This window comes from Felis catus, chromosome A1, assembly GCF_018350175.1.
Source record: "Felis catus isolate Fca126 chromosome A1, F.catus_Fca126_mat1.0, whole genome shotgun sequence".
Lineage (NCBI taxonomy): Eukaryota > Metazoa > Chordata > Mammalia > Carnivora > Felidae > Felis > Felis catus.
Window position 1 is genome coordinate 197,783,517 of NC_058368.1, and position 13,856 is coordinate 197,797,372.

General features: G+C 43.0%; 1 protein-coding gene across 5 annotated transcripts in view; it reads left to right on the plus strand.

Moving 5' to 3' along the window:
- HTR4 (5-hydroxytryptamine receptor 4) overlaps window positions 1-13,856 on the plus strand; it is a 176,719-nt gene that overhangs the window by 112,608 nt on the left and 50,255 nt on the right. For 3 of the 5 annotated variants that reach the window (XM_045037135.1, XM_045037125.1, XM_023260627.2), the window contains exons 5-7: window positions 6,004-6,157; window positions 7,292-7,333; window positions 10,270-10,838. In XM_045037135.1, the coding sequence (XP_044893070.1) occupies window positions 6,004-6,157; window positions 7,292-7,333; window positions 10,270-10,838 (765 nt within the window). The remainder of the gene's footprint in view (window positions 1-6,003; window positions 6,158-7,291; window positions 7,334-10,269; window positions 10,839-13,856) is intronic. The other 2 variants (XM_045037148.1, XM_045037141.1) reach the window with 1 other exon arrangement.

Genomic DNA, 13,856 nt, shown 5'->3' on the forward strand with positions numbered 1-13,856 from the left:
GAGTAGCCTGAAGTTTAGAGAGTAGTTCAGTGGTTTTTGGTGAATTCCCAGTCCCTGATGCATTCAGGATGGCCTGGATACACTTCATTTTTTTAGAGAGGATTTAGGGATTTCAGGATTCTGCAAGTTGTGAGATCCAGTGTTTTGACTGTTTCCAAAGTGGCTTTTAAAGAATTAGAATAATTCCTTGGGGGCTTAGGGAAGGTGGCAGAGTGAAGTGATAGTGGTGAAGTTGACATCCTGTCCCTTGAATCAAATGGCCTGAGCTAGATCCCAGGTCAGCTCTTACCTTGAACAAATCCTGACACTTCTGTGTGTTTGTGTCCTCGTCTATGAAATGGGTGCCTTTATGGTTCCTGTCCCATGAATAGTTGTGGGGACTAAATGAGATAATACTGGTAGAGCCCTTGGTAAGTAGATGAATAGAACCTACTAACTCAGCTGGTGCACTTTGATCTCCAAAGAACTTGCAAATTTAGCTACTTCTGCCTGGTGGTATTTATATGTGTGTTTGGGGGGCAGTTCACAATAGGATACATATTTTTGTGATTTTGCAGAGTAATATAATCCAAATATAGGAATTAAACAGTAACCATGACAGGTGACAATCAACTTATCAGATTCCTGTCTAGTCCCTGATTTGTTGACAGAGGTTAGAATTTTTAAGGAAGCTCCATTAGTCAAATAACACTCAAACTCAGTTTTTTAAAGCTTATTTATTGGTTTTGAGAGAGAGAGAGAGAGAGAGAGAGAGAACAGCAGGGGAGAGGCAGAGAAAGAAAGAGAGAGAGAGAGAGAGAGAGAGAGAGCGCGAGAGAGAGAGAGAGAGAGAGAGAGAATCCCAGGCAGGCTCCGTGCAGTGTGGAGTCCGACTTGGGGCTCGAAACTGCGAACTGTGAGATCGTGACCTGAGCCGAAATCAAGACTCAGACGCTGAACTGACTGAGCCACCCAGGCGCCCCCAAACTCAATTTTTATTTTAATCATTTTATTCAGGGATGTTTGTTTTCACCTACCTAATTTAGACTCTTGAATGCAGACTTGGAAAGGATTTTTATTTTTCTTGATTCGTTGCTAGAAAGCAAAGATTAGAAAGTTATTGGGAAAGATAGAAGGATATGTGGTGGCTTATTCAGGGAAGCTGCCTCAACAGGGCCAAAGCTTTGGTAAGAATCTTGAACCCATCAGTCAAGTGGGTGCTGTCATCTGAGCTCCAGATACAAATCTCATGTTCTTTACACCACATGCTACTTAAAAAATCAAAGTATGTCTATGGTAAGGTAGCGTCAGGCTAAAAATGATGTAGAGGGAAAGATTCAAGTCAAACACATGCCTAGACACAATGTTCGTTCTTATTCATCCTGATCTATCACTTGCAACTTGGCCAGTGCAATCTAAGTAAAATTAAAATTTTTTTTTTCCTTTTACTCATCACTGATTTTTAAAGTAGGAGATAAAGGATTTTTTCTCAGGCTCACCCAACCACCCCACATCATGCCAGAGTCAATTTCTACAACAGTCTGTGCGTCTTTCACATCGATGTATCCCACCTGAGCCCCTATGGAATGGGCTGTCCAAGCAACTTTCTTTCAGGAATTCACTGGCCAGGGCACTGAATATATCGATCAAATGTATAAAAGATTGGTAAAATGTGCACGACATTCACAGTATCCCTCTTGAAGTTGAATTTCAAAGGGAAATCTGTCACCACTATTGACTCCTCTGTGGCAGGACCTTCTAGTAACCTGGGGTAACGCAAATTAAAGTGAGGACATTGGGCAGCAGACCATGGACATGGACACCGGACAGCAGACCATTTCATTTTTTAAAAATTAAATCTAATCGGGGCATATGGATGGCTCAGTTGGTTAAGTATCCAACTCTCGACTTCGGCTCAGGTCATGATCTCGTGGTTCATGAGTTCGAGCCCCACATCAGGTGCTGCACTAACATCGGGGAACCTGCTTGTGATTTTCTGTCTCCTCTCCTTCTGCCCCTCCCCCACCCATTCTCTGTCCACCCCCCCCAAGATAAACTTAAAAAAATAAAATTAAATCTAATTAACTATTTTTAGTGAAGTATAATTGACATACAATATTATATAGCTTTCAGATGTACAACATAGTGATATGACACTTACATAGATTATGAAATGACCACCACAGTAAGCCTAGTTACCACTGGTCACCATATATGGTTATTAAAATACTACTGACCATATTCCCTCAGCTGTACTTAACATCACCATGACTTATTTATTTTATAATTGGAAGTTGGTACCCCTTAATCTTCTATACCTATTTTGCCCATCCTCCCACCCACATCAAACATGAGGAGATCTTCTTATGCACAGGATATTTATCATACCATGGGAATCAGACAATCATCTTGGCCAAGCAAGACTTAGAAAGAGAGACTTCCACTAAAGTGTTCTGGGCACCAATATAACTATATATTATGAAGTCCTCTTCTGTAAATTCTACTGTCTTCCCCACATGACCCTCTGAATATCTGTGTCCACATATGGAAACTTAAAGACTCTTCTCAGGTGAGATATCCTGCTTCCTCAAACTTACCTTTTGGCCCACAGGGTATTTAATTTTGGCTTGTCTTTTTGAATTTTGGGATTTCTGTGATCTGGAGATCCAATCGAAATTCATGAAATGTTGCCTTTATTCAACATCTATTCCAAACCTCAAGAATCATAAATTATACAGTAAAGATAGGGCAATATCTGTTCTACACTTAGCCCTCGATTGCCTTCTTTGATATGGTAGATGAAGGGATGTTATAACTTTGAGCTATGATATGGAAGTGTATTGAATGAAACAAGACATTCTTACTTAAAGTATCTATGGAGGACATGTCTAACATTCGAAACCATTTTTACTGATGCAGGAAACTTTGGTGGCAAGAGACTAACTTTAGCCAACTTTATTAGTTTGTTAGAGCTGTCATAACAAGTACCATAAACTGGGTTCTTAGAACAAGAAATGTATCGTCTCATGGTTCTAGAGGCTAGAAGTCTGAAACCAAGATGTCAACAGGGCCACGCTACCTCTGAAACCTAGAGGGGAAGGATTTTTCCTTGGCCCTTCTTAGCTTCAGACCATTCCAATCTGCTGTCTCTGAGCATATCTGAATCTGTGTCCAAATTTCCCTTTTTATAAGGACATTAGCCATATTGGATCAGGGCCCACACTAATGGCCTCATTTTAATCTTATGACCTCTGTGAAGATTCGATTTCCAAATAAGGTCCTATCCCAAGGTACTGAGGGTTAGGACTTCAACATACTTTTTTAGGAAAGGAAGAGGGGACAAACTCAATCCATAACACTAGCTTAAGCAAAGGAAAAAAAAAAGGGGGAGTTTATTGGAAAGATACGTGGTAGCTTATCTAATCAAAGGAGGAGCTAAAGAAAGAGGACCGAAAGGCAAGATCATGGCTGCCCAACAATCCAAGGAGTAAGAGTTACTCCCAGCCCCACCAGGAGGCTGCTGTAGTATAGAGAGACCTTCGCTACTTCCCCGTCTCTGCATTACTCCACGTGGCATTCAGAGTCCCAGGAAAAAGTCTGACTGGGTCACTCCCTGGCCAGAAAAGTCGGGAGCACCATCATTTGCTCTCCCAACAACGGGAAAGTGACAGAGAAGAGGTAATTCCCAATGGCTTTGGGATGTTATTATCAAAAGAAAGGAGGAAGGATGCTAAATGGATAAAACACCAAATGTCTAGACTCTCCCGTGCATGAGGAAAGGAGCAGAATTTGTAAAAAAAAAAAAAAAAAAAAAAAAAAAAAAAAAAAAAAAGTAGGGGCGCCTGGGTGGCTCAGTCAGTTAAGCATCTGACTCTTGATCTCAGTTCAGGTCATGATCTCACAGTTTGTGAGTTTGAGCCCCACGTCAGGCTCCCTGCTGACGGTGCAGAACCTGCTTGGGATTCTCTCTTTCTCCCTCTCTCTCTCTCTGCCCCTCCTCCGTTCATACTCTCTTTCTCTCTCTCTCTCTCTCTCTCTCTCTCTCTCTCTCTCTCAAAATAAATAAATACATTTTAAAAGCGTTTTAAAAAAATATTTTCGTATACCCCAAATTCATGATTAATTCTATGTTAATAATAAATCTGTATGATTGTTAATACCGCCATTCAGAAAAACCTGTCATTCTGATAACGATTGGCCTTTCTCATAAGTCAAGATCATGGGGGGAATTCTAACCAATCATGATTCTTTCCACCGCTGAGCTATCTTTAGCCAGATTTTGTCACCGTGTTAGTTTTATAGATAGAGACAATGAGTTCCCAGGGGAGCCTTTCTCCCATTCTTTGGTCTGTCGTTTCTTGCACTCTGGTGCAGGTCAGGACACCCACTGTGTTACTGGCCACAGGAAGCTTGCTGGCACAGTGTGGTCAGCTGCTCCCTGACGCCTTGGAGGGAAAGGTGTAATTCTGCCCTCTCAGTTCCTGAGGCCCCCACGTCTCATGTTCCAACACAGGACCAGCTCGCTTTCTTATGCCACCCTCTTTCCCAACTCGTCCTACCACCACCTCTTCAAAGAATGTAGCCATTGTTAGATTAGTTAGGCTTTGAATTAAGAAAAGAAGAGGTGGGAAAAATTAAAGCAAATTGCATAAAATGAGGGGTAGAAGGGGGTGTCTCATCCTTAAATGGTATCAAATCTTAAAGAACAGACCTAGCCCCCAGGCTTTCTGTTTGCGCTTATTCTGTGACTCTTCCAAAGACAAATAGCCGATAGACCTACTGGGGTATTGTGCCTCTTGTCAAATGCCCACAGTTGCCTGGGTGTGGAAGTGGTGATTTCCAAGACTGGAATAGCACGCAAGAAGCAGTCTGGGAGTTAGAGCCCAGATCACTGAGTAGAGTAGGTTGCATCTCTGTCTGGAGGAAAGAAGGAGGCTAGCACATTGGCAGAACGTGGACTCAAAAAGCCATGAGCAGTGAGTTCCATGAAGAAGAGCAGACCCGGGTAAATAGGGGTGACGTGGTGTCCACCAGTAGGCAGGAAATGATGGAGTAGGGAAAATTCGAACTTTTACCTTCTGGGCATCAGAGAAACACTTAAATGGGCTGGTCCAGAGGTAATGCACGTCAGTTGTGTTTCCAACTCCTTGACCAGACCAATCACTTGGCCTCATCCAACCACAAGGAAGCCAGGAAGCTCATGTGCCCAGAAGGGCTGGACGTTTTTAGCAAACAGCAGTTATGACTTCCATTTGTCATATGGAAGGAGGCAAATAGTCAACAGACTGTGATGCAGGAGATGCTTGGAATTTGCATTTTAAATGGGCCTCCTCAGGTGCGTCTGATGTAGGGGAGGAGTGGAATCTCTGGAACACTGACTTAGAATTTCACTGCAAGATAGCCAGGTAATTCAGAGTATGGGGACAAATCTGAGATACAGTTCTTAGAGCTCAGATGTAGGGCCAAGCCTGGGAGACATCACCTTGTTATCGAAGAGGCTGCAGTTGCCTTGGGCACTACGGTCCAGAGGGCTGGACAGAATCTTCTGAAATGCCCAGGCACGAAGGTAAGTTTCGGAAGCACGCCTGAGACAGAGCAGACCGTCAGGTGAGGGAGTGTCAGGCTTTTCGTATACGGGGAGAGGAAGAGGGATGTGGGGCCAACTCCAGACAGTGACTCTCAGATGTGATCTGAAGATGTTTACATTGTTGTTCGCAGAAACTCATGGGGCGACACCACATTTCATTGTGTAATTGCCTTTTTCTGTTCTCTGTTCTTTTCTCATTGCATCTTCCCTTTCGCTCCTACCCACTCTTCCTCTTTTCTCCCATTATTTTCTCTTTTCTTTCTTCTCTTATGCTCTACTTGCCCCTCTAATTTCCCACTTGCCCGATGTTTCGTCTTCTTATCCCCCCTCTCCTCTCTGCTCCTTCTCTCCTCTTCGTTCTCTTCAATTATTCTTCCCTCCTTTTCCCTCTCGTTCTTCCTTTCCCGTGGCACCCACACCTTCTATTCTCTCTCCAGGTATTATGCCATCTGCTGCCAGCCTCTGGTCTATAGGAACAAGATGACCCCTCTGCGCATCGCGTTAATGCTGGGAGGCTGCTGGGTCATCCCCACGTTTATCTCTTTTCTCCCTATAATGCAAGGCTGGAATAATATTGGCATAATTGATCTGGTGAGTACCTATGCAGAGAGTGCCTGCTGTTTTAATCTCTGATTTACTTTATTTGCCTGAGATTCTAAATAAATAAACAATATCAGGTTGGGTGGATATTCTAGGAAAGATTCTTTTTTTTATATATGTACATGTTTATTGATTTGGGGGAGGGAGAGAGAGGGAGAGCACATGCACGCACGCATGTATTGGGGAGGGGCAGAGAGAGAGAGAATCTCAAGCAGGCTCTGCACTGTCCGCATAGAACCTGATGCCAGGCTCAGTCACACAAATCATGAGATCGTGACCTGAGCCGAAACCAAGAGTCGGACGCTCAACCGACTGAGCCACCCAGGTGCCCCAGAAAGATTCTGATAGTGATCTAAGTGACGACAGCAACAACAAAAAAAGGCAAGCTAACATTTTCGAATATTTGTTGGATGCCAGAAAATACGCTCAGACTTTAACATAGCATCCTAATAACATCCTTCCGTCATCTCATCCAGATGAGGAATATCAGGCTCAAAAAGGTAAAGTAACATGCTGGTCAAATAGCACAACAGGTACTCAAAGCTTGGTGTTCAGACCAGAGAGCCTGAGACATGTGATGTGCCCCAAGGGGCCTTCGTCCCATTTCATGGCTGCCAGTGACCAGCAGAAAACATGTCATATGGGTAGAGGCTTCCAGAGAATGAAGAGAAGCCTGGGTCAGGAGTCGAGAGAACTGGACCCTGAGTCCAGCTCTGTCCCTGACCTTGAAGGACTGCAGTGAGAAGGTGCATTGGTCTTCAGTGGGGAAGTGTCTCCCAGAGAGTAGGAGAGCAGAGTGTGGCACACGAGCCAGGCATTTGCCAGCCCCTGTCCGGATGATCTTCCAGAGATTTCCAGCTCTGACCCAGTATGCTCCTAGTGCCAAACTCGCAATGAGGATCAAAAGTTATGGTGCGTGTTCACTAGCAGCGATATATGTTCCCTAAGGAAGTTGTCAGGCGGTCGCTCTAACCTTCGGTCCAGGGCCGTGTTGAGGTAGGAAGGGGACTGGAGAGGAAAGATCGAGAGCAAGCTCCAGCCCCACAAGACCAGTTAGAGTAGAAGCTGCTTGTTCTTCTCTCCACCACGTCCCTAGCCCCTAATCTTGCCTTGTTCTTTGTCCAGGAAAGGATATCCAAGCCAAGGCTGGGCCAGGATTTGCATGTGGTATGTCAGAACAAGAGTTCCTTGGGCTTCTGAAAGAAATGCTGGGGACAAAGGAGTGGAGAAGTTAAAGGGGATTCATACAAGGGAGACTGTATGGATATTTTCTTGAATCCTATCCTTCTTCTCTCAAACTTTCAGCCTTGCCAATCTCAAGGGAAATGAAATTCAAGTTTCCAATAACCAGTAGAGTAGCAACACGGCCAACAAATGTTGAGCGCTTACTGTTTGCCGAGCCCCATGTTCACTTAATTGTTATTACTGTGAACCTCTTGCAAGCCTCACAACAGTGCTGTTAAGTCGATCCTATCATTGTCCTCAGGAAACTGAGCATCAGAGAGGTGCAGTTATTAGCTAACGTCAGATTGGCAGGGAGTAGTGGTGACTCTAGCTAAGTTCAAGCTTCCTGCCCTCCAGGGTCTGTGCTCTTGATCTCTGTGCTAAACTTCCTCCCTAATGGAGAAGACCTTCGGAAGCATAAAGTTTTGTGAATCAGAACTTTTAAAAAAGGGTGCTGCACTCTTACCTCCGGATATAGAATTTCTAAGGGAAAGAATCTAGAGAACCGCTGTTCATTTCAAGAGTGAGGGGGGGGCATCCCCCATTTACCTCCCGCAGCTGGGGAATGGGGGCACCTGCTTGCTATGAACATGCCTCGTATTCGCTCCATGGTGCCGTGATTGCATTTCATATCTTTCCACTCATCTGCACATTGAATTGGCCTAGGGAGACGCTAACACAACCCGCATGTTCGCAGTACAGGTACAGTTGATTCTCATCATTCACAGTAATTAGGTTCTATAAAGTTGCCACAAATACTAAATTAGCAAATACTGAATAGCTTTGCCCCTAGGAGGAATACAGAGTTAGGTTCCTGCAAGTTCTGGTCCGAATATTTTCATCACCCAATCAATACATAATATATGCTGCCTGTAAGAGAGGCCCATGAAATGTAAGGTGACAGTAAGGTTGATATAAAATAATGGAAAACTACAATATGCAAATACTAATCAAAAGAAAGGTGGTGTAGCTGTGATGAAATAAAACTAAGGCACGTCATCTTACCTGAGATAAAGAGATTTCGTTATAAGAAAAATGTCAATTCAATAGGGAGTTCTACTATAACCTTAGAATATACCTTGAGACAAGACACTAAATGTGCACACAGATAAAATTGCATATGTGTGTATTATATATAATTGTTATCCATATGTTCGTGTGTATATTCACACTGTATACAGGCTGACCTCAGGCAGGAAGTGTCATTGGATTATACAGCTCTTTTCAGCCAAAGGCTCTTCCTAGACAAGGCTGAGAACTCAGAGCTGTCAGCAGACAGAGTTTATACTAGGGAGAAAAGCCTTTCAACCTTTAAAAATTTTTTTTTTCAACGTTTATTTATTTTTGCGACAGAGAGAGACAGAGCATGAACAGGGGAGGGGCAGAGAGAGAGGGAGACACAGAATCGGAAACAGGCTCCAGGCTCTGAGCCATCAGCCCAGAGCCTGACGCGGGGCTTGAACTCACGGACCGCGAGATCGTGACCTGGCTGAAGTCGGACGCTTAACCAACTGCGCCACCCAGGCGCCCCTACCTTTTAAAGAGATCCAGTCTGTCATTGTATCTAATACAAGTGAAGTTTATTCCAGGAATGTAACACAATCGCTGTAATTCACCATATTAATACAAGAGAGAAGGAAAGCCCACGTGATCATCTCTGTATTGCCAGAAATTCATTGACAAAATTCAGTATCTGTTCATGATTTAAAAAAATTGTCATCAAACTGAAAATAGAAGAGAGCATCCATAAAAAACTTCTAGCAAGTATCATACTTAATAGTAAAAAATTGAAACTCCCTTCCTAAAACTGGGAGGGTAAAATGGTGTCCACTATTACCTGTTCTATTGAAAATTACACTGGAGGTCTTATCGAGGTCAATAATGCAAGGAAAGTGGTGTTAAGATTGGAAAGGAAGAAATGAAATTTTTAGTATTTGCAGGTCACATGGGTACTTACGGAGAAAATTCATAAGAATCTAGAAATGAAATATTAATAACGAATTTAACAAAGTTGCTAGATACATAGCCATACAAAAAAAGTCTTCACTGAATTCTACGTACTAGCAACAAACCATTAAGATTAAGGACTTTAACGTGGTACCATTTGCAATAGAATAACAGATACTTAGGAATAAATCTGACAAAAGGCATGCAAGACATTTACACACAAACATTGTAAAATATTACTGAAGTAAATTTCAAAAGATGTAAGTAATGGAAAGACTTACCATGTTTGTGAATTGGAAAGCTGACCATGGGAAAGAGTCCATTTCCCTCAATCATTCTATTCTGACACCAGTCAAAATCCTCAAAGATTTGTATGGAGATTGATAAGCTAATTCTAAATTTTATATGGGAAATGCTGAGATGTAAGGACAGCCCTGAGGAAGATGAGCCTGAGTTCAAAGCCCTTTTCGACCAGATATATTGTGTGCAGGCAGAAGGGAAAGGGAGAGGCTAACTCTGCTATCTGCTGGGCAAAGGGAATGAAGGATGATTTTGTCTCTGTCTTATTTCTGCTCTTTCCTGGAGCCTTCAGCTCCTGGTGCTCAGACAATGCCTCTGCGCCCCGGGATGCAATCATGTTTCTCTTCTATCATTGTGATTCTAGGTGCTGTAGGCTAATAAGAAAAAGAGAATTTTGCTGATAAACCTTCTCTTTTTCCCTCCTCCTTTTCCTCTTGTATTTTCCTCTTCCTTCTCTGCCCTTCTCTGTTCCCCTCCTTTTCTCTCTCCCTTCCAATTCCTCGTTTTCTCTTCTTTTCCATCTTTTTTTCTTTTCTTACAATTTTCCTCTTTCCCCTCCTGCTTCTTTCTCTTCACTTTTTCCTTCCCTTTTCTCCCTTCTTCCCTCATTATTCTCTCTCTCCAACTCTCAGATAGAAAAAAGGAAGTTCAACCAGAACTCTAACTCTACGTATTGTATCTTCATGGTCAACAAGCCCTATGCCATCACCTGCTCTGTGGTGGCCTTCTACATCCCGTTTCTCCTCATGGTGCTGGCCTATTATCGCATCTACGTCACAGCGAAGGAACATGCCCACCAGATCCAGATGTTACAACGGGCAGGGGCCCCCTCAGAGGGCAGGCCCCAGCCGGCCGACCAGCACAGCACTCATCGCATGAGGACAGAGACCAAAGCCGCCAAGACCCTGTGCATCATCATGGGCTGTTTCTGCCTCTGCTGGGCTCCATTCTTTGTCACCAATATTGTGGATCCATTCATAGACTACACTGTTCCCGGGCAGGTGTGGACCGCTTTCCTCTGGCTCGGCTACATCAATTCTGGGTTGAACCCCTTTCTCTACGCCTTCTTGAATAAGTCTTTTAGACGTGCCTTCCTCATCATCCTCTGCTGTGATGATGAGCGCTACCGAAGACCCTCCATTCTGGGCCAGGCTGTGCCCTGTTCAACCACAACCATTAATGGATCCACACATGTGCTAAGGTGAGTGTCAGGGGCTCGATAGATTTTGTTGGCTTGCGTGACTCGGAAGGGCTACCTCTCCAGTTTTTTGTTTCCAGAAGGATTATTCTTGAAAACCTGGGCAATGTTTATAAGGATTAAAGAAAATTCTACCATCTGGTCATGAGGTAGAATAGTGGGTAAGGACTCAGGCTCTGGGAGAGACTGGCCTGTATTCAGATTCACTCTCCACAGTTCTCTGACCTTGGGCAAGTCATTTAAACATTGTGAAATTTCGTTTCATTTAAAAAAAAAATGAGATCATGTTCACAATATCTACATCATGGGGTTTTTATGAAGATCAAATTAGCTGATGTGTGTGGAGCACACAGTATAGAGCCTGATACCTAGGTGAGCAGTTAGTAAATATTATCTACTGTTATTTATTAGGTAGTGTTTTACAGCCGTGGTTAGCAGCATGGGATTTAAAGTAAAACAGACTTTATTTTGACTCAATGCCACTACTAATCATTTGTATAATCTCCCTTGGTTTTATTTTACTCCACTCTAAAAAACATAGTAATAATAATAATATCCACTTCATAGGGCCATTGTGACAATTAGAAATAATGTATCCATATGGGGACTGACACATAGTAAGCACTCATGATATGACTAACAATATTATTAACGTCAGTAGGAGCAGTAGTAGTAACATACTGCTTGATATCCTAAGATGGCCACAGAATAACGTGATAAACAAAATAAATAGAAGGATAAATATGCAACAGTAACACCATGTGATAACTGATGTAATGGAAGGGGAGATCATCTAGAAGGGGGGGTTTGAGGAGGAAAGAAGCTGATTTGGCTTAAGAAAATCAGGGAAAGTTTCAGAGGACAGCATTTTTTAAGAATTGGAGACTTGGAGGAGAAATCAAGGAAGTCATTCTAGCAGATAGAACAGCATGAGGAAGGAAATGGCATGTGAAAGAGCATGGGAAGGTCAAGTGGTTTACCCAAGGTCACGTAGGTTGATGGAGATGGGGGGTCACTGTGGAGTTGAATGTTCAGTGACTAGTCATGATGCTTCTAAACCCTGAAAATGTTCTGGCTCCCCCGGGCTAGAGTTTTTCTCAGCCATGAAAAACCATATGTAAAAGTACATTCGTCCTATGGCAAAGACGAATGAATTGTCAACGGCATTCGCTTTCCTTTGCCCCAAGATGCATAGGAATTTCTAAAAAAGCGGCTCCTTCTTTGACACAAGCATTTAATTTTTTCTGATGACAGTATTCAGCTGTCCTGGCAACCCAAAACTGAGGAACTTTCATTTGCATGTGTAAGAAAGGAAGAAGGCAAAATAGGGATTGCAAGTGAAATTCGCCTCCGAGACTGCTCAGAAGCCTGAATTCAATTTCCTGCTACGAGTGTGGTCTGACTTGTAGTGAAAGCCTAGCATGGTGATGCCAGCTGCTCCAAGAGCCTCAAAGGCTGCGCCTGTAGGCTCACCTTCTTCCCTGATCATTATGCCTTGAGCGAGTGTCATGGGAAGAATCCAACCATGTAGTAAAGTGTGCATATAGGAACTTCTGTGGGGGGGCGCCTAAAAGCTATTTAAGTCAGCAGCTGCCTCAGTACCGGCACCCAACGACTTACACTTGTATGTTCTAGCAGTGCATTTGTGGAGTCAGTTGTTTATGACTGGGGGGGGGGGGGGGGCTTTTCCAGGACAGCCCAAGAAACCCACCTGACTGATAACGGTGTTTCGTCCCTGCCGCATCTGGAAACCTGCCGTGTGGTTGTAAAACAGAGATGACAGTTTAGAGGTGGCTGGTGGATGTGCTCTCCATACTTTATTTTTTGTGATTTCTTAATGAGGTAATGAAAACTGCAGGAAACTGGTCTGAGATACTCCTCTGTGGGGGTGAGAAATCTTCTAAGACGGGGAAGCCTATGCAGAGACGACTGTTGGAGCCCATTGCAGGGCTCCCCAGCTTGCTTTGAGCCCCCAGGTTGCTAAGGACAGGAATATTGCCTGTTTTGTTCACTGGTCCGTACCAAATACCCAATATGCTGCCCGACATACACTAGGAACTTAAACTCTTGATGAGTAAATTCATACATCGTGCAGTGAGTTCTCTAGATCAATTGTATCAATACGCCTTAGGAAAAATTTATATTTTTCTTAAAAATCCTATGAGCTGGACATCAACAAATTCCGATGGACTCAAGAAATATAAAACCTAAATAATCAAAACTACAATCGGCTTTTGTCCTGGTTTTATCCTTCATCTCAAAGACAATTGAAACTAATCCAATGATTTTTTAAATGCATTTGCAAACCTGCATAAAACATACAAATTCATAGATTCCTCTCCCTTTTTTATTTTATTTTATCTTACTTTACTTTTTTATTTTATTCTTTTTCATCATGATAAGTGCACTCCCTACTCTCCATCCCCTAGCCACATCCCCACCCGCCACCCTCCCCTCTGGTAACCATCAGCTTGTTCTCCATAGTTAACAGTCCATTTCTTGGTTTGTCTCTCTCTTTGTTTTTCCCTTTGCTCATTTGCCCTGTTTCTTAAAGTCCACATAGAAGGGAGATCTTAGGGTATTTGTCTTTCTCTGACTGATTTCGCGTAGCATTGTACTCTCTAGTTCCAGCCATGTCATTGCAAATGGCAAGATTTCGTTCTTTTTTATGGCTGAATAATATTCCAGTATACATACCCACTTCTTCTTTATCCATTCATCTGTTGATGGATACTTGGACTGCTTCCATAGTTTGGCTATTGTAAATAATGTTTCAGTAAATACAAGGGTGCATGGATCCTTTTGAATTAGTGTTTTTGTATTTTGGGGGTAAATACCCTGTAGTGCAGTTACTGGATCATTGGGTAGGGGGAGTTCTGTTTTTAATTTTTTGAGCAGCCTCCATACTGTTTTCCAAAGTGGCCGCACCAGTTTGCATTCCCACCAACAGTGCACACGAGGGTTCCTTTTTCTTCACATCCTCACCAACATTTGCTGTCTCTTGTGTTTTTTTTTTTTTTT